Here is a 21,204-nt window from a genome sequence, read left to right as displayed (position 1 = left end):
TGGACACCATGGAACGTTCAACGGCCTTCGCAATGGCCACCACATCATTCAGCGACGGGTTCCTGCAAGAAAGCAACCGTTCCTGCACCTTCTTGGAATGGCAGTAGAATACCACCTGGTCCCTGAGGTAAGTATCAGTCATCTCCGCGAATTCACAGTCTTGTGCCAAAACACGTAGACAGGCAATATACTCCTCGATAGTCTCACCCTCCTCCTGCTTCCGCAATGCGAATTTATGGCGCCCCACCATGATATTACCCTCCTCAGAGTATTGCAGTTCGAGCCGCTTAACCGCCTCCTGGTACACATCCAGAGGGGCAAGGGCCCCCGGAGGGTCCGCATAGACGGGCAAGCTGTCAAAAACCTCCTGGCCTGCTTTCCCCAACAGTCCGAATAGAAGCGACTTCTTGCGTGCAGCGCTATACCCCTCGCCATCAATGGAGACGATGTAATTCTCAAATGCGCGCAGCCACCCCTTCCACTTCATACATGGCTTACCAGGGGAGTCCAGAAAGAGGGGCGGTACACATATGTTGATGGGTTGCACCATAGCGGGCGAGCAGGCACACGTGGGACAGCGGTGCAGATCCTGGACAGTCCCCACCAAGCTCGGAAGGACACCCCGGTCGCAGGGAGGCAGGAGTCAGACGCAGCAGCAAGCAACGCAGCCTCAGTAGATTGGGAGCATCTAGGACCAGCAGAGAAAGCGCTCCCCCCACAGCAGCTCACCAGTGCAGATCACGGGGTCGTCGGGGCAGAACAGCACCTCAGTACAGCAGGCATCACCAAGCAGCACACCAGGTCCCACCAGCAGGGCCACGCGTGCAGGAGGCAAGGGCAGGCAGAAGTCATCACCAGCATGGAATCTGGAGCACAGGAACCAGCGAGGAGAGATCAGCGTGTCTTCTCAGCACATCGGGACATCAGGCATCAATGGAATCACTCGCGGGCCGTAACGATGTTTTTAACCCTCGTCGCCATTTGTAGTGTAAATAATGAGGGAGGCGAGACAGGATTAGTGTTAACTCTCAGCCGTTTATTATTTACATCTGCTGTTACGGCCCACGAGGAGCAGCGGGAGACACAACCGCCGGCTCGCGTCCTCGCGCTCTTTTTCCGTCCCCCGAACCGCCCCCTGACGTCACAGCCATCCTCGACACCGGATTGGCCAGTGACGTCAGGCGGCATCCAGATGGAAATAGGACTGCGGGTTTGCCCTGGCAGACTAGTACGTTACTTCACGTACAACAGAGGCGCAGGCGGCAGTGGTGCACTATTTATTTTGCAAGGGCAATTTAGGTACTGATGGGTGTAATAGATCGGTGACTATATGGAGAACCACTATCACAGGTAGATCGAAAGAGAGTCCGGGTAACGCACTACATTACCCATGGTTCCATTTTTTTTTGTAATTCTAAGCCTCGATAAATCCTCGATACCATCCAGTATTTATCTGGTTTTTGCAGTTTTCTTCAATATACGTATATTTGCTCTATATTTTACACAATGAAAACTGTGCAATTTGTAAAACGGAACGAGGCGAGATGGCGAGTTGTTATTAAAATATGAGACACCCGCATGCACACACGTACTAGAAACTCTCTGTAAACTAAACTTCCCAAGATACCTAGGGTAGGTTGCAGTTCTAAGGCGATGACGCCGTCGAAATAGCGCCAGGTTAAGATAATTTGACACAGCTGATCATCTTTCTTGCAAAATAAATAGTGCACCACTGCCGCCTGCACCTCACCTCTGAAAAACGGCTCAGACTGCGCCTGAGGCACCGACGGACAGGTATGCACTTGGACCCCCCCTCTGTTTTTGTTCTGCCACCATGGGGCTTGTACGCTGTTAAATATTCAACTATTTTCACTGTATAGTTAGCATGAATCCCTTTCCCCCTGTTCTCTCTCTGCCTTTTGCCATTTAGGAATAATTCTAGCTTCGTCACAGAAATGATTGCAGTAAAGATTGGGCATGTTGGATGTTCCATTTTGGTTACCGTACTTATCTCGAAGCTCTTTGGTTCCTATGCAGCGTGTTTATATGAAGCTGCAGGACTGATACTTCCGGGTTCCCGGATAGTTGAACCGAGATATATGTTTTTAAATAGGGTGTTGAGCTAAGTTTAAGCCCTGAGAGATAGGATGTCGTTGTTGGAAGGTTATAAAACAAGGTTGCTCTAACGCACTGAGCAAGACATTACATCGAGTGCGCCCCAAATTTTCCCTTTTTTTAATGTTTCATTTTAGAATTTATGAGACATTCCAGCCAGTTGTACTACAAACCTTTGAAACCCTGGATATCTTTCTTAATCTTAGTTTCTTGATCAGGCAGTGATATCTAAGTAGTTTTTCTGCCTGTAATATTTTCTTTTTTCTATGCTTGTTTGTTTTCTCTAAACTTTATTTAGAGGTGGGTCTAAATTCCTGAGTTTTGTACCAGGGTAGGTGAGGCTGTTCTCTTGTGCACTATAGGTACGCTTGAGAGATTTGTTTCATGAGTATTGGTACCATGCCATATGGAAATAGATCGCATTGATCCTCCACTGAGTGATAGGCATTGCATACTTACCTTGTTTTTGTTGTTTGTTTGTTCTCTTTTTATCTTGTGTTTAGGTGATATCCTCACACCATAAGTGGCAGAGAACTCATGATAAATTGGTAGGTTGCCAATAGTTTTAAACCTACTTTTTTCTGAGTTTTTCACTCACTTATATGCAGTACCAATATTAACTCTAGGTCCTGAAGAAAGCCATGATCAATAGAAATCTGAATGGCTGAAACATGTTGACCTTGTTAAATACGGAGGCAGTTATATTTTCAAATTGCCCTTTTGCACTGGTTTTTAATCTGGTAATCAATAGATGGTGAATAAAAAGTGTTCTCTATTGTAAACCATTTTTAGCTTGCAATACACTCTCTTTTTTCACACTCTAGCACTGCGCCTATCACTGAATAAAGAACATAGTTAGTTCTAACTTTTGGTAGATCTCAGTTAGAACTCAGAGGAATTCTACTTTAAAACATCTGTGAGCTCCTCCCTAGTAGAGAGGGAGTTGTAGCCCTTATCTGAACTAGGATACAGATAAGAGGAGATCCCAAATGATGAGCATGTCACCACGGTGAGTGATGGGATTCCGTCCTTTTAAAAGGATTTTCCACAAACAACATAGGAAGGTATGAGAGGTTTTTCTTCCGATGTATATTTCTCCTTTGTTTAGTAGCCAATGCCGGTTGCCGTGTGAGTGACCATTAGCCTCACTTAGACCCATGGACACTTCTGTGTTTATTATATATAGTTTGGGGAATATTTCCATGCTGTGGTCTTAAAAATTCCCGTAGACCCTCCACTCCTCTGTTTGGTATTCTTTTTTTTAAAAAAAATAAACCTTTTGCCAGGCCTACACCTTCCTTTTTAATATATACAAGTCATCTCTAGGGTAGGCCTTGGACATTCTAGAGGGCAGGGTGCAGTGCATTCAAAAGGTTGGACATGTACTTTCATGTCCTGGTAGCGAAAAACTCTTACATTTGTTTTTTTACAACTGCAAGGCCTACCTCTCTCCGAAGATAACATTGGAATTACTTTATTGCATTTAATAGGCTGTAACTTCCAAATGGGAACAGGAAACCAGTTCATGTTTGGTAGCTTTGAAATTGTAATGAAAAATCTTCTCTAATGATAAAGTTGTATTTTAAATTAAAATTGTTAAAATGACACTGTTGGAAAATTGCCATTTTTCTTCCTAAGCAATCTAGTGCCTGCAACCTTTCTCCAGGTCACATGATTGGGTGTAGCTGACACTAGGGGGCTCATTATGATGCCACTATAACGGTGATGGGACCGACCGCCAGACGTGCAGCGGTCCCACCGGCCCAATAAGGATGCGCCCGCCATACTGACAGGCGCATCCTGGCCATTTACCATTGCGGATGGTGCTGCTGGCTGCAGCAACATCTGCAATGGTAAAGGGCATGCACAGCATTTCCCTGCACCACGTAGCAGGCACCACGGGGTGCCTGCTACATGGTGTAGGGAACTGCAGTGGGGTACCATTGGTACCCCCCAAGTGCACCACCCACCCCACAGGGGGCCCTCAACAGGCCCGCAAAGCCAAACCCCACCAGCCTTTCATGGAAAGGACTATCATTCACCCTCATCCTAAAATGGCTGGCGGTACCTGCTAGGCACCGCCACCATATTAGTGGCCCAGCTCCGCCCGGCCGGCATTCGTAACGATTGCCGACCAGCGGAAAAGCGGCGGACGGATTTTGCGTCCGTCGCGATACCCACCGCCATATGATGGTGGGGGTTATTTCTCATTACAATGGCGTAACGATCGCCACCGCTTGCCCGGCTGTGGCAATCATTACGCCTCTTGGGCTTTGTGCATTCCTCCTAGAAAGACACTCACTATAGAAAGCTTAGGTGTGCCTGGATAGGCCATCACTGCTGAATAGGACAGTGGAGCTGGGCACAGCCCTACTTGGACTTGACTTGGCTGTGTCCTGCCTCCACACACAGGGCTGTGTACCCCTTGTTTTCAGTATGGAGCCAGGGCTGGGGAGGCAGGAAACATGTGCCCCCTTCAAAGGGAAACTTCTAGAAGCTTCTCCGGCTTCAAAGCAGGCACCTGGTATCAATATTGGACCTCAGACACCAAGTCTTCAGTACACTTCGGGACCTGTGAAGACATTGCCAGGAAGAGAGTCTTCTGTGCTGCTGAAAGGACCACCATTCTGCGGAACCACTGCCCTGTTAAACTACTGTCTTGCTGGACGGCTACCTTGCTGGATTGCTGCCCTGCTGCTCTACCGGATGAGTCAGAGGGATTGGACATGCACCTGAACCCAGGACTCCCAGAGTAACTCCAAGGGCTAGTCTGCTGACCTCCTGTTCAGAGCCACAGGGACATAAAATAATCCCAAATATCTGAACAAGCATTCAGAGCCAGCTGGAGTAAGCACCTGACTCTTGGGGTGGCCTCAGTGTAGCTGAATTTAAGTTTTTGGGCTCTTCGGACTCCGAACCGACCCATTGATGCTGAAACCTTGTTGCTCGATCAGCCTGCCAACACGGAGTTCTTTCACCCCTACATCAGCGACCACTCGTGTGAAGCACCACCACAATGCTCCTGCTCGACTGTTTGTGATTACAAAAGTATTTATACTTTACAGTCCTACAATCCGTGATCCCAGGCCTGCTCTTCACGCTACAAGGAAAATCCTCTAAACGCTTCCCTACTACCTGCAGCCCCCTCCGCTATGAATGGAACTCTTTGCACTGGACTGAAAATGTACCTTTTCAGCAGGACTAACCTGGTCCCTGTATCTGACCCGCACTCCATTGTGGCCGGCCTGAACTTGTGACTTTCACACAGTCTTGCACGGCTAGATAGCTGCAAGTGGCGCTTTGGGCTTTTTAGCACTAGTCTCACTTGAATAACTAAAATTGCATATCTCCAGTTCTACTGATTGGACTTTTTTTTTGGGTATTGCTTTACTTATTAAATTATGTTCTATTCTATTAAATTAGTGGGGTATTTTTCTTGTGTGGTGTTTCCACTTATTACTGTTTGAAGTGCTGCTGTGCAAGGATCTTTTTAAAGGATTTGTGTGGCTTACTCTCTTTTTTATCCTTCTAGGTTGGATTTAGAAATTTTAAAGTGGTTGTTCTCCTGCGGGTGCAGTGTCGCCCTGACCACACCTGACTATAGGTATAATAGGATGTACTGAGTGTTGCAATATCTGACCCCTATTTCTCTTTTTTTTTTCACAAATCTCACGGTCCTGAAGAAACACCATAGGATCCACTAGGGACCTCTTGAGGCGTGAAACATGTCGACCTAAATTCTAGTACCTTTCACCACCACTTCACCCAGACTAAGCAGAAGGAAAATACTCACCCCTCTCATTACTAGATCAAGAGGTCTTCTCTAGTCGCCTACCTTTTTAACCATACCAATCAGACCCCTGAATAAAGTTTTCCCTAGGTAACAGTGCAGGTATTTTTAAGCCACCCACGTCACTTCCGACACAACTGCACTTACCCCTGTGGCTTTCCTCCATAAAGGATCTCTGACAAAGAGCCCTCTTGCGGGGCCCGTGGGGGACTGCAGCGCCACCCCAGGAGAAGCAACACCGGATGATTAAGCATGACACCCGCATGGGTGTGTGAGGGCACTTCTTCTAAAAGGAGGGATTCTCCTAGCTGAGCGTTCCTCATCCAACTATTCCTCTGAGACAGTCACTCCTCTGGTCCCTCTAGCGACCAAATAGGCCCGCTTCTTTCTTCGTTTTAGGAACAGTTACCCTCCAGTGATTACTACCAGAGGGTTGAGCATAGGTGAATTTGGTGTTTGCTTGTGCCTCACTGACAAGAACTGTGGTTGCTGCTTCCCTGCTCCTTGCAGCCCCCTCCACCGCAAATGGACATCTTTGCACTGTACTGAGGATGTACCTTTTCAGCAGGACTAACCTTGTCCCTGTATCCGACCCGCACTCCATTGTGGCCGGCCTGAACTTGTGACCTTCACACAGTCTTGCACGACTAGAAAGCTGCAAATGGAGCTTTGGGCCTTTTAGCACTAGTCTCAATTGAATAAATAAATTTGCATATCTCCAGTTCTACCGATTGTATTTTTTATTTTGGTATTGATCTATTTATTACATTCTATTCTATTCTTTTCAATTGATGTGTGATTTTTCTTGTGTGGTGTTTCCACTTATTACTATTTGAAGTGTTGCATAATTATTTTACACATTGACTCTTAGTTAAGCCTAACTGCTTTGTGCCAAGTTACCAGAGGGTTGAGCACAGGGGAATTTGGTGTTTGCTCGTGCCTAACTCTGACAAGGATTGTGGTTGCTGCTTGAGTAAGGGTTTGCCCCCCCCTCAACCAGTAACCCAATTTCTTACAAGGATCAAGACTGATTTGGATGTGGCTCGGTCCAAACAGAGGTGGCATAGTGTGCAAAATAAGGATGGACTGGGATGCGGCCTGAGTAATTACCAGTGGCTAAGATTAATTCAAGCATTCCTTTGTAACTATTTTGTCCACTTTAGTGTCTTACCTTAAGTGGGAAAAGTATGCCCAGGAGTGTGTCCTGTGCACTCAGTGTTACAAGAACCAAGCTCTACCTGACTAATGAGATCTAACTAGGGCAAAACCATTCTTTGGTTGCTTGTGTTACGGTTCAGGGAGGCCCTTTCCTGGAAATTAAGCTGGACTGTTCCAAATGGGGCATGGTCAATACTGATTTTCATATGGCTGGGTGCAAAATAATGATCGACTGGGATGCGCCTATGAGTGATTGCTGGTGGCTGAGATTAATTCAAGCATTTCACTGATCACATTTTGTATACTTTAAAGAAATGTGTGGTCATACTAATGTACAGATCTTTAGGTGTCAGGTGTGCCCTCACATTCAATTTTCACTTGAGAGGCCTTAAAATAAAAATTCTATAATAAAAAAAATTCTATTAGAGAGTATGAAAATGCTATCAGGGAAAACAAATCTTTATTCTGCAATGGTAGGATGGAATCGGAAGGCTCTTCTAAAGAACTCTTTACAGTTGTGTACCAGCTTTCGTCACCTCCAGCTCTCTCAGATATCGAGGACTCAACTGAACTTTGCAACAAGTTGGCAGGATTTTTCCACTCCAAAGTCACCAACATTTACAAAGAGCCTTCACCTGAGGAGCAGGCAGATTGCTGCCCTGCCACCTCTCGCCTAGACAACTGTTCTGCTACCTCAGAGTCTGAGGAGAGACCTCCTATAAATTTGTTCTTTTCCCTCCTTTAACTTATGTCCAAACAGAGACCTACATTATGAACTGAAAATCAGGATCTCCCCTGGAACCATGCCCTCCAAGGATCTTCTAACTGTTTGCTAGCACTATAGCCCATCCTTTAACAGACATCAAGATTTGAGCAATTAACTCCAGATGCTACTCAAGGTAGTGGAAAGAGGCTGCAGTCAGATTTCTTCTTAAGAAACTCAGTCTTGATCCAAAGGACCTGAAGCAGTATCACCCCATTTCATTGTTCCCCACTCCGTTAAAGAGCGGAGAGAATCATCTTAACCATCACCTGATGGTTTATGTGAAGCAAAAGGGGTTGTTGGATCCTTAGTAGTCTGGGTTCGATCCTAACATGGTACAGAAACCGCCCTTAAATCCAAAACAGACAGCATCAGGCAACTAGTGGATGAAGGGCAGGCTGCAATCCTGATCCTGAGATAGCGCCAGATGTTCAGACATATAGAAGCATGAAGTAAGGATATCTACTTGCCCTTAGATTATTTACAGGTGGTGAATCTTAAGGTTTTTTCAATTAGGACCCAGCATTTTGCTCAGAAATTGGGGGAGCACATATTCCTGAAATTTGTAATGCAGATCTCCCAGTGATTACGAATCCACCAGATTACTGTCCAGTGATCAACGGACAACCTGATGAATTATCTTGGCAATTTGATGGAGATTAATGACTCTTAAACCAAGATAATGATGATTCTGAAAACCCCAGATAAAGTACGTGGGCGTACTAATCTGAAAGCCCCCAAGATCTATTCACACTTGTGTTGTGTCATAACGGTCTAACATGAATGCACCTGAATTCAGAGTGGGATGAATAATGTACACAATGAAATCATTGGATAGATTATTCCAGAAGTCCTGGTGTGTCCTTATGTGTTAAGTTTTAGTAAAGAGACATAGGTCTGGTGATATGAATTAGTGTTGCTTAATAGTTGTTTCAATCAACCTAACACTTAAAAAAACATAGAAAAGCAGTTATGTGAGCAGGTTTCAGGCTAGAACTTGGGCTGATCAATGAGATAAAATGACAATGCAATGCAAGGATGTATCCTGGCTTCACTTATCTTTATTAGCTATATTAGCAACTTGTGCTCTACCCTAGCAAGCACAACTAGTGACATCCCAATGGTATCTAGAGTCCCTGTGCAGGCACTGCTTCACGCAGATGATGGGGTGCTCATGGCTGGAATCCCAGGGGCACTGCATATGTTGTTGGAATCCTTTATGTCCTTTACATCTTTTAACGGTGAACTGGACTTGATAACCAATTTTGGGAAGTCGCACATCATGCCATGTGGGCTGGGTAAGGAAAACATGTCAAAATTAATGGTGAAGGGACATTCACTTGGCACTCTGAGTGATTTTAATTTTCTAGGGATTGGTTTTAACAATGCAGGCTTCTGACAACCCGCGATACGGTGTTCTCGACTGAAGTTATGTAGGTGAGCAGGGCACTATTCAACATGCCACATGCTGCAGGTGATGGGGCGGGACTGTTTCTCCCTTTCTGAACATGTATAATGCTCAGCGCATTTCGGTAGCCCTTTATGGCGTTGGGGTCTGGGCATTCTGTTATGCTGAGTCTCTTTAGTTCGTGGAAAGTCACATCTGTAGGTTTCTTATGCTTCTGCCACCAGCCATCTCTCATTGGATTATCCATTCAAATCTTAACCGGCAGTATAAATTGGAAAAGGTGAAGGTGACCCCTCTTTAACTCTGGGTCATCATTTGGACTAACAGCGAGGCAAGTGAAAATAGAGACCTTATTGCGGACTGCCTAAAATTGGATAAAGGCCCTTTAATTCCCTGATTAGCTTATGTCCGAAAATGGTTTGAGGCATTGAGCCTACCAGGCCACCTTGATGCTCCTTGCACTTTAAAAAAAATCAGATAAATTGCTGGTGATGCTTCACTTCTCAGAATTTTGTCATTTGCAAAGTCTAAAGTCTGAATCTGCAAAAAAATCAGTAAAAGATGATCTTGTATCTTCTGTACCTGTGGAGCCCGGATTATATATAAATACTGCGTTTTCACATTGGGAGAGATCCCTACTTTTCCATTTTAGAGCAGGCATTCTCTGGCAAATCCTTAAGACTCAGGCAATGTAGAGATGCTCTGATCTATCTTCAGTTTTTTAACAGTTACGAAGTCAATTGAGGTGTCTCTTCCTTTTTGGAAGCTGCAGTGAGATGCAGGAAATCTATGGAGGGTTGGTGCTACACCTATTTTTAACACAGGGAAGGGACCCACTGAGTCTGAGAAGATACAGTCCCAAAGGAAATGTATGGGGAACGCTTAGTTCTCAGTCTGAAATGCGTCATCCATTTCGGTTCTTGAAGGCATTTCGCTGAATTTTAATGCTGATCAATTCATTGGATTGTATTGTATTTTATGTATGTTTAATTTATGTATGTTTTATGGCTACCCGTGTGCCAAATAATGTGAATTGAACTTGAACTTGGACAATGCAATCTTCTATGCAACATTCATATGAGCTCATTCATCTCATAGTAGATATTTGTTTAAGGGTTATCTGTTTTAAGTGAAAAAGCAGTGAATGAAGTGAGGCATTGGAGAGCTATTTAACAATGCATATATGTTAGAAAAACCTTTATAAATGCCCAGTGAAAAGTCCTTTTTTAGAGGTGATCCTTTGATAAAGATCAGAACTTCTTCGGTGGTATGTCCTTGACAACAATTTATATGTGAACATTTTCATATAGTAAAGAAAAACAATACTTAGAATACCCAAACTGTGCTCAGTTACCTGTTGGGGTGTGAACATGTGGATGCACTACCATAGAAGGCTTCTTCTTTGACAGGTCATGACACCGCTTCTCCAATCCCTTTTCAAAGAAATCTTTCAAAGCGCCCACTAAAAAGCAAATGAAAATCAAAGATTGGAGGTTGTGTACTTACAAACAATATTTGCCATTGCCTAGAGCCACGGAGAAATCGGATACTCTAAATCCATCACATTCCCAGATGAAGAAAAAATCATAGTCACCTTCATTGGACTACTGCCCAATATGGATACTCCACCCGCTTCTAAATTAAAAGCATTTATTTCTACGAACTACTCATTTCCTAGTGTGGGAATATAGCATAATGTAGTACACTTATATCATAAAATATTCTTGCATAATTTTTTTTGTAAAGAATCAAGAATTGCGGGGGCGTGGCCAAGCGGTCCAACATGGCAGACGTGCTTTAGATGAGCTCCGGAGGCCCGCCTTTCAATCCTTGCATCATCCTGTGCCATCAGCAAATTCTTTCTCCACAGTCGCTCTCACCCATGCCTGTCTACGCCCGTTTTACTGAGGTGGCGTTTCCTGATCGATTGGTGATGGTGCAACCACCCGGCAAACTCCCCTACCAGTCTGGAGCATGCCACTCGGGCCTTACTGCGTTACGTGCGGGCTCCTCCGCTATGCTGGGACCGGAGTACACCCGCGACGTGCCGACGGCAGTGTGAGGGATCCCCAGGGCCGGACTGGATTTGTGGCTGTGGAGTCTCCGCCCTGATGACCGCGGGGTGCCTGCGCCGGAGCTCCGGTGTGGCATTGTCAGCCCCGTGTGATGTGAGGACCGAGGCTGGAGAATCCCACCTAAAATTCCCTTCTATTGGCCTGCCGTGGTGCCCACCAGCTGTGGTGCTCTGGTGGCTGCGACGCCCGTTGTCTACTGCCCCCTGGCTGGGGGCAGCCCCTGGGAAAGACGTGCTGCATTGGTCTGGGCCATACTGGAGCCAGGCCTCTACTGGGAGACGCTGCAGTGGGCGGGCATTACGGCCGATGAGACCGGACCAGACTGCCTGGATGTGAGGTGCCCCCTCGAGGCCGTCTAAAGACTCACCCGAGGTTAGTGTGTGGCCCCCTTGCACTGGACTTGTCCCAGGAGCCTCGAGACTCCTCCCTGCTGCACCGTCCCTCTGCCTGGACCTCCGGATTGCCTCTACTACCGAACTCACCGGGGTCCTGGGGAGACCTATTTGTCTCCTCCTCCTGTTCCTATCGGGCTCCTGATTGCTGGTTGGATGACGTTGTGCCCCCCTTGGTGTCATGCTGGGCCGGACACAGGGCTGCTTGCACAACTTGCTCCCCCTCTTTGGATCCTTTTGGTGTGCCCTGTAATATTTAGATCCTTCTGTGGCCCTGTGGGGAAGAGATGGTGGCGGAGTGGATCCTTGACCCTCGCCACGCTCAGCACGCGGCCACTCTACATGCAATTCTTGTAAAGGAACCTGCCTCCACCCACTGGAAGGTGTGGAATTGAGTGCTTCTGCTGACAAAGACTGCAGCCGATTCCAACCCCACCACGATTCCTGCAGAGCGCTCCTACATTTGAACTACATGGCGCAGCAGTGGTGTGCCTTGGCAGTAGTACCCGTTAGGGAGGAGAGGAGTCGCCTGCATGCGGAAGCGGCCGGGCTAGGCCCCGGTGCGGCTTGTGTATGGGTCGGCTCCTCGCCTGCTTCCCTGCTTACCATATAGTGGGACTTTGTCTTGATTCATTGATCGCTGTGGAGGGTCCTTCCCTTCCTCCACCCCTCTGGTCCCATTACCACCGTGGCTGCTGATTTGGGTGCGACGTGCAGCTTGCCAGCCTCTACAGAACTCTGCTGGGGCTGTTGAGATCTACCCTCCGCCACTAACCATGACTCGTGACAAACCACAGGGCGCCAAACAGAGCACTCTTAATCGATATGCCGGCGCTGGGGCACACTTGGCAGACCCAACGAGTCAGAGCTCTGCTGGTCCAGACAACGCTGCATTGATGTCAGCCATAACACAATCACGAGACACGCTGGAGGCCAAGATCGGGGCGGTTGGGTTGGATGTGAGGCTGATCTACCAAGACCTCCGCAAAGCAGTGGATAGGATAACAGAAGCGAAGCTCAAATATCCACAACAGAGGACACAGTTGCATCCCTCCATAAGAAGGTGTCCTCTTTGGAATCTATCACTAAGGGCCTTGCACTCCGAACGGAGGATGCCAAAGGAAGGGCCCGGAGGAACAATCTTTGTGGGTTTTCCCAATGGCTGTGAAGATAATAATGTGGAACGATTCCTCACTATGTGGATTATGAGCTGGATTCCCCAGGCGTCTCTATCTAACTGTTTCACCATTGAACGCGCGCATCGGTCTCTGCTGCAAACACCACCGCCGGGGGCCAGGCCTCGACCTATTATAGCCAGGTTTCTCAATTTTCATGACCGAGATGTGATCCTTGCACAGGCTAGGCTAGCAGGCAAACTCCAGCATAATTCCCACAACATCCTCATCTTTCCTGACGATGCCAGATTGGTAGAACAACGCCGACAATCGTTTGCAGCTGCAAAAACCCGACTGCAAGATCTCAAGCTCCAATATGCTCTGCTCTTTCTAGCCCAACTGCGAGTCATTCACGAATCACGTACATTTTTTTGATGCTGCTGTGGAGGTTTTCGCCTGGACCGATGAAAGGCAGAAACTCAAACCACACACCCGGCCACTCTTTGACTCGGAGTTGTCATCTGGGGAGGCCACGCGGCGACCTGTCAAACCCAAGGTAAAGGTGAACCAAAGATCACGTTTGCGGCTTCGCTCACACTTTCAGGGTGCTTACGGTTCCCGGATGGATGGAGATCCACGTGATTCATTGCCGCCACATTCTGGAGACTGAGGGCCCTGAACAATGTTCTTCTGCAGACCGGACTGACTGGTGAACTCTTCTCCATTTTTCATATGCTATATTTCTATTTAGAATGTGTTATACTTGTATTGGGGCCTTACAACTGGGACCTATCTTATCTTTTTTCTGATGCCACTATTCATGGGCCTATGTGAGGCCATTCCCCCGCTCATCTTTCTTAGTATCTGAGGATATATTGCTTGTTTGGGGACATCTATGGGGAACCGTTGGTGTGGGGCTGTGCCTTGCACTCTGTGGGGCAGTGGTGCATCGCCCACCGCGACAGATACTTCTGTGGTTTTGAGATATTGGGTGGGGTGGGTGGGGGAGGGGTTTGGTTTTTTGAATTATTCAATGTTTTTTGTCACGGCATCTAGGTTTTCCGCCATATGTGCTCCTGAGATTGCCAAAGTCACTCACCTTGTTAGTTTCCTATATTTGTACCACAACCGTTTATGTCACAGGAATTAGCGGGAAGCGGGAGTAGAGAGCTCCGAGTCCTTAGTTGGAATGTCCATTGTCTACTCGACAAGATTAAACGTGGAGCCGTGCAAGCTGTCCATAGCCAAACATGGTCTGACCCACAAGACAGGTTCCTCATGATTTACGGAACACTCTATGGAGAACCCATTGTTATAGGTAGTTTATATGCCCACCCCCCTATCTCTTGGTCCCTGGTTGAAAAACTGATGATGCTTTGCTCAGACCTTCCATCAGTATTAACTCTAGTTGAGGGAGACTGGAATGATGTTATGTCCCCATCACTAGATAGGTGGTGTGCTGTGGTCCGAGCTACCGAGACTCCAGACTCCAAATTATTGCCCCTAGTTCAGGGATTTTGGTGGTTTGATTCGTGGAGGACTTTACACCCCAACACATGTGCATACACCTATTTTCAAGTGCCCGTGCATCCTTCGCTCGCCTAGATTACATCTTCCTCTCAGGTACGCATACACATAGGCTAACTGAAACTAAGATCCTCCCTAGATGGCTGTTTGATCATTCACCTGTGTCCCTTCTCCTGTCCTAGGACCCTAGGCATTCCCCATTCTGATGGCGCTTGTCACCATGGCTGCTGTGGGATGCTAACTATAAGGCGCATATCCATCGATCTTTAACAGACTATCTATTGTTTAACACAGACTCTGTGGAATCTCCAGTCATATTTTGGGAGGCGTTGAAGCCCACTGTCAGGGGGGTGGATATTGCCTTCTGTGCTGCACAACGCAGACAGCGACGGAACAAGCTAGTAAAAATTGAGGCCCAACTACTCGACTTGGAACGCGGTAGTACGGATGCGATGGAACAGGTAGCACGCAGGCAACAACTACACATACAACAAACATACGCCAGTGAACTTTTAAACGAAGCACGGCTTTATTGGCTAACCACTCGTAGCCGGATATACCAGTGGGGAGACAAGTACAGTGCCCTATTGCATCGCCTGTTTCAGCAGACACTACACCCTCAGAAGCTCCCAAGTATACAGGGTCCCAATGGGACAGTACCTACGGACCAATCCGCCATTGCGGACTGCTTTACCCTGTATTTTGCTGATTAGTATGCCCCGCATGAAGTACTGCCTGCTGACCTTGTACACAAAAATTATTGATGACTTTCCTCCTGGGGCATTGTCCGATACAGCGCGAGATGAGCTGGACGCCCCCCTATCGGTGGATGAACTGTTGATCGAATTACTATGTATGCGAGCCGGCAAAGCACCTGGCCCGAAAGGCTACCCGTGTGGTTTATCAGAAATATCACCCACAGCTCTTAAAGCCCTACCTGGCAGCACTGGAGGCTTCCCTTGAGAGCGGCGGTCTTCTGCCAGATTGGTGGCATGCACAGATTGTCGTGTTCTTCAAGCTGGGTCGCCCGCTGGAACATTATTCGTCTTATCACCCGATTTCTTTACTTAATGTGGAAGCTAAGCTTCTAGCTAAGGTGATTGCAAACCGCCTAGCCCCATATATTACAGATCTGATCCATCCTGATCAGGCAGGATTTATGTCGAACCCTGCTACACGTCACAATATCAGATGTGCCCACAATACTATCGCCACAGCTAGTAAACTCGCTACCCCTGCCTCACTCCTGCTGGCAGACATGAACAAGGCCTTTGATTCTCTCAGTTGGACATATTTGTTTGCGTTGCTCAATCGCCTGAATATTGGTCCCCGATTGTTGAGTTTTATCCACCTGCTCTACACTGACACAACTGCCTCAGTCCGAGTGGCCGACTCGGTTTCTGGGAGTTTTCCTTTCGGGCAGAGGACGTATCAGGGCTTACGAACTCTCCCCTTATCTCTTTGCTCTTGCTATGGAGCTGCTTGCGGCTTGGATAGGTATAGACGTGCAGTTGTGTGGCTTCGAATGGGCGCCGGGCATATCTGACCGTATAGCTCTCTACGCGGATGATGTCTTGTTTTTCCTCACAGACCTTGAACGGTCTGGTCCATGCCTCCTCCGCATTATGCGGATCTTTGGCGAAACATCTGGTCTCTATATGAACCGGGGGAAGTCCTTTTATGTGGCTGCTGCAGGGTGGAGATCGGCTGGGTGACTGGTCGTGGGAAGTGGTAGTGATTCCTGACGGCTTTAAGTATCTGGGAGTATATCTCTCATCGTCTCAGGCATTGGTGTGGAGCAAGAACCTAGACCCCTTATGGACACAAGTAGTCGACCAGACGCGAGTGTGGTCTCATTTGCCGCTATCTCTCTTTGGTAGGTCCGCTATTTTTAAAATGATCTCCCTGCCTCATCCCCTCTATCAACTACAGAACCATCCCTATCCGATAAAACCAACATGCTTTCGGCAATTGAATTCTATTCTGGCCCGCTTTCTCTGGGGGGGGGTGGTGCATCGCGGGTGGCCCTGAGGTCCGACTTCCAATCTACCTACTCCGGCGGCATAGCCACTCCCGATGTTCAGGCATACTACATGGCCTCTCACTTACTCGTCCTCAATGATTGGTGGTATGGCAGCCACGAGGATCCGGCCAATGCTGTGGAACGCTGTCTGCTGGGATATAAAGCTCTACACATGGTTCTCTACTCAATGACACTCCTCCGAGAGCTACACCCCCTACAGTTATGGTCTTCAGGACTTGGAAGTCGGCACTCCAACAGATGGGTTTGTGGGGGAGACTCTCTAGAGAAACTCCACTATGGAGCAACAGACAATTACCACAGCATTTGTCCGGCTTTCAGGGTTGGGAGGCCATTGGGATAGATACGGTGGGAGCAGTAGTGTGTGGATGCACTCTCGTCCTTTCTTGATCTACAAACAGTATACAGCATGCCAGGCACACAATTCTACCGCTATCTACAGTTCCGACATGCCTTTACCCCATATATATCCCACCTAACCGAGATTTCTGAATTCAATCCCATTGAGGCTAAAGTCTTCATGGGCGACTTGGGGTACCATAAAATAACAAAAATATATTGTACCCTTATCAAACATACCCCTACTACCATGCAAAAAACTAGAGAGACATGGCAACAAGACCTAGGTCCATTAGAGGAAGATGACTGGGTGGAGGCTCTAGAATCCTCATGAAGCACAGCAATCGCAGCTCGTCTGCACCTTATTCAGTTCAAATATTTACACAGAGCTTATTTTTGAAGGAACAGGCTGTAGTGTGCTGGGCTCATCGTGTCCCAGCATTGCTTAAGTTGTAAATCCATGCAAGGTACCTTCCTGCATACAGTCCCGTCCTGTCCAACGTTGTTGAGATTCTGGAGAGGGGTGTTCAAGTGCCTGTCGGAGGTTTTGGGGTGGGACATTGCACCCTCACCGCGGGTATCCATGTTGCATATTGTGGAAGACATTGGGGGGAATAGATAGAAGCGTCACCTTGTATTTCTGGGTTCACACTGGCAAAGCTGGATATTGCCCGGGACTGGAAAGACGAGTCTACACCCGTCGCTTGGGGTGTCAAAAAGGGGTCTGGACTCCTGCATGGGCGTTGAACTCCCAGTCTTTGAAGCGAGGAGATGCCTCCGTAAACACTACAAAATTTGGACAAGGGGATTGTATTTGGAACCTCCTCCCCCTCGTCTCACACTGACGAACAGTTGTTATGGCACTAGTCATCTGGCATCTCCACAGTGCCCCTATTCAATGTGATTGTGAGTGAAAGAAAATCTCTCTGTGTTCAAGATTGTTATATTTATCAACCAATGGCAATGTGACACAGTTGTTTTTCATTTTCCCTTTCTTTTCTTTACCTATGATTTTCCTTGTACTTTATTTTCTGTGCAATAAATCCTATATTATTGCTAAAAATGTTGACTCTCATATGTATCACGCTGTCTATATACCTTGGGTACTTTATGCGATCCTTGTACTGTGTTGGCTGTCAACAATAAAAATATGGTGTAGAAAAAAAGAATCAAGAATTGCAGAAAATTGATAGAAAGAAATTTGCTGACTAGATCTACAGATTTATTTTTCATGGAAGAATTATTAACAATCAAGGTAGGGCATCTCCAGACTCCCCACTGAAGTTCTGACCACACATAAAGAGAAAATAATGTGTTGCTTCACTCAAGTCAAATTTACTATCAGAATTTAGAACTGTTGTAACTAAATCTAGACTTGGCTATCATAGTCTCTTGGCTAAACTGAACAACTTCGCTACTTAGTTAAGTTGAAAATAATGTGGGAATTTTGAATGATGAAACATAGATGCAATTGGTGCCAGAAGTCACAGTAATTTATTAATCAGAAGAGTCACCTGATTTATGACAGCTCTTAACCACATGCGAAGGCTGCTTCTAGCCCACCACCATCAGTAGCAGCTGCTACTGAACCGGGGAGGTAGGGCGTGGGAAGGGCCGACTGGCTGCCGCCTCTCCTCTGCCCTCTTCTTCCTGACTCCCACCCCGCAGCAGGAAGCACCCGGCTCCAAGTCTCCCGATATCCAATCACAACGCAGCAGCGTTGTAATTGGTCTGAATGCCATGGATCAGCACTCAGCCATGGAATGAGGGCCTGGGCATGTTTGCCATGCAGGCTCAACTGCAGCCTACATGAAGAAGATGCGTAGTGTGAATGAATGTTTGGCCTGCCCAAGAGGACCAGCCAAACAGTCATGTGCACTTAGAAGTGGGCAAACCACTTCTTCCCTGCTCCTGTTGCTGGAGCAGCCGCACCCCAAATGCAAGGCTGCAGCAGAGGGAAACATAAAATTATATTAACGTGAGATATTATCATTTCATGTTTACTTTACTTCACTGCTGTGCACACCATCCTAAACATTTCAGTGGAAATTGGATTACTTACTGCTATGACATCTGCTTTTAGTCAACAACACTGAAACAGTTATTAAGCAGCATTTTCAATCAAACTCTACCAAGGGAGTGCTGTAGTGTGAGAAACTAGGTTGTTGGTTGAGGGGGGAGTGAGCCCTTCTCAAGCAACAGTAATAATCCTTGTGAGGATGAACAACAAAGTCACAAAAATTTACGTAGAACCAATGTGTAAAGTACTTTTGCAGCACTTACACAGAAATAAAGTGAAAGCACAACACAAGAAAAATCCCATACAAATTTAGAACATTTTATTACATTATTTGATATCAAAACAACAAAAATCTAATCAGTAGAACCAGATGTATGCAATCGAAGATTTAAGGTAAGTATAGTTCCTGAAAGCACACAGTGCCACTCACGTTTATCTGGATGTGCAAGACTGGGTGAAAGTCACAAGTTTAGGCCAACTGCGATGGAGTGCAGGCCTGATAGAGGAACAGGTTAGTCTTGCAGAAAGTTTACCTTCTCATAGCTTGGCTCAAAGAGTCCATTTCACGGTGGAGGAGCCCAAGTGGAGCAGGGAGAGCAATGCATATGGTCATAGCTGTAGCACAAAGAGCAAGCCGGGCGTCATGGACAGTCATAGCTGTAGTGTGAAGATCCTACCGGGGGTCTCAGATGTTTGTTGCGGGAGCATCCCTTTGGCAATCACCTCAGGCTTTTGATGCCGTAGCACAAAGTGCAGATCTTGTGTTGCCAGTCATCACTGGCGGTCGCTGTAGAATGAACAGTTGGGTTTACCGAAGCCTCGCACTGTCAGCCATCACAAGAGATCTCTTCATGTGAATGGGCTCGTATGCTGTCTCAAATTGTCCAAAATGTCATGATTTATCCTTTGTAGTTAGGGAAGAGGACTCTAATGCCAACCAAGGGCCCAGGACCTGGTGAGGCGTCTCTTGGCGAATCAGAGACTCACTCTTGCAAAGGTCACTAGGGTTAAGGCAAGAAAGTTGCAGATCCAGGCATGTCCAGTGCAGCAGATCAGCTGGGCAGTTGTAGGGAGGCCTCTGAAGCTTGTTATTCCCTTGTAACTCTAACAGGAGATTGTCATCTAACCCTTGGAGTCGCTTCAAGTAGGCTGAGATGAAGGACAGCAGGGCAGTCCTTTGAAAGCAGGGCAGTCCTTCTTCTGTAGGATCCATAGGTCCAGGAGTGTACAAAAGAGTGGTTCAGAGGGTCCTAATGTGATACCTGGTGCCTTCTTTGAAGTGCGAGAAGTTTCTGGAGTTTTCCCCTAGAAAGGTGTTTTAAATTTCCTGCCTCGCTGCCCTGGTCCCAGTCTGTCTGGAGGCACAATAGGCTAGTGTGAAGTTCTTTATGTGTTAGCTGAGCCAGTGCCTTTGAAGTGCAAGTGTGGTGGGTGACAGATTTACCCCCTATTAAGTCAGAGATGGGTCATCCTGCCAATACCCAGATCCTCTATTGTGACGCTGTCTGGGAGAAATAAACAAGGGTCAACTACACTTAGTCATGTAAATTATGAACAGGCTGCAGGTATCCAATTGCAATATCCAACCATTCCCAAAAACATCCGAATTTCTTTCTGCGTTTTAGGTGGATTAATTTGCAAGATTGCATTAATACGATTTTGAGACACTTTCCTGATTCCTTTATCTATTTTGTGTCCCAAATAAAGAACTTATTTTTGGCAAAATTGCAATTTTGCTGGTGAGACCTCATACCCGCCTACTGCCAAGTAGTTCAGTAGAGCAATTGTATCTGTCACACAAGCCTCTTGTGTCTTAATGCAACCAATAAGTCATCTTTATATTGCACCAGGACCGAATCATTAGGGATTACTAGTGATTCAAAGCATTTATTCAATATCTGATTGAAAATTGAGGTGCTCTCTGTATACCCTTGAGGAACTCTGCACAATGCCAATACACGGTTTCCGAACTGGAATGCAAACAAATATTGGCTATCCGGATGCAAAGGTATCGAGAAAAATGCCTGACACAAATCAATCACTGTAATCCATTCTGCTTCGCAGGGAATGTGATACAGAATCACAGCTGGATTTGGCACTATTGGACAACAAGGAATCACTATCTGATTTACCCAGTACAATTTTATACTTTCCGTTAGGTTTGTGAATTCCCCTTATAGGTAAATTGCATGGACTCCCTAGAATCTCTTTTAGTATGCCTTGTTCAATCAGCATTTCAATCACAGGTGTTAACTCTGCAATCGTCTCAGGACTCATTTTGTAAGGTGGTATTCTTGGAAATTCTGCATTTGGTATGATTCTAATTTGAAATGGAGCTACTCCTTTTCATCAATCCAATGTCTTTCCTTGAAAAAACCCACACATCCGTCAACACCGTATCTCTCAAATCAACAGGAAAATTATTCGCTGTAAACAGAGGATACAAATCCTTAACTTCTAT

General features: G+C 46.5%; 1 protein-coding gene across 2 annotated transcripts in view; it reads right to left on the bottom strand.

The window, feature by feature from the left end:
* Positions 1 to 21,204, bottom strand: part of LOC146796129 (GTPase IMAP family member 6-like) — a 292,397-nt gene that overhangs the window by 26,110 nt on the left and 245,083 nt on the right. For both annotated transcript variants that reach the window (XR_014969543.1, XM_085628508.1), the window contains one exon: positions 10,589 to 10,696. Coding sequence is in view for 1 of the 2 variants with exons in the window: in XM_085628508.1 (XP_085484634.1) it covers positions 10,589 to 10,696 (108 nt within the window). In the remaining variant the exon portion in view is untranslated. The remainder of the gene's footprint in view (positions 1 to 10,588; positions 10,697 to 21,204) is intronic.

Source organism: Triturus cristatus, chromosome 10 (genome assembly GCF_964204655.1).
Source record: "Triturus cristatus chromosome 10, aTriCri1.1, whole genome shotgun sequence".
Classification (NCBI taxonomy): domain Eukaryota; kingdom Metazoa; phylum Chordata; class Amphibia; order Caudata; family Salamandridae; genus Triturus; species Triturus cristatus.
The sequence above is the reverse complement of the archived record's forward strand: the minus strand, read 5'-3'. Positions and strand labels throughout refer to the sequence as shown.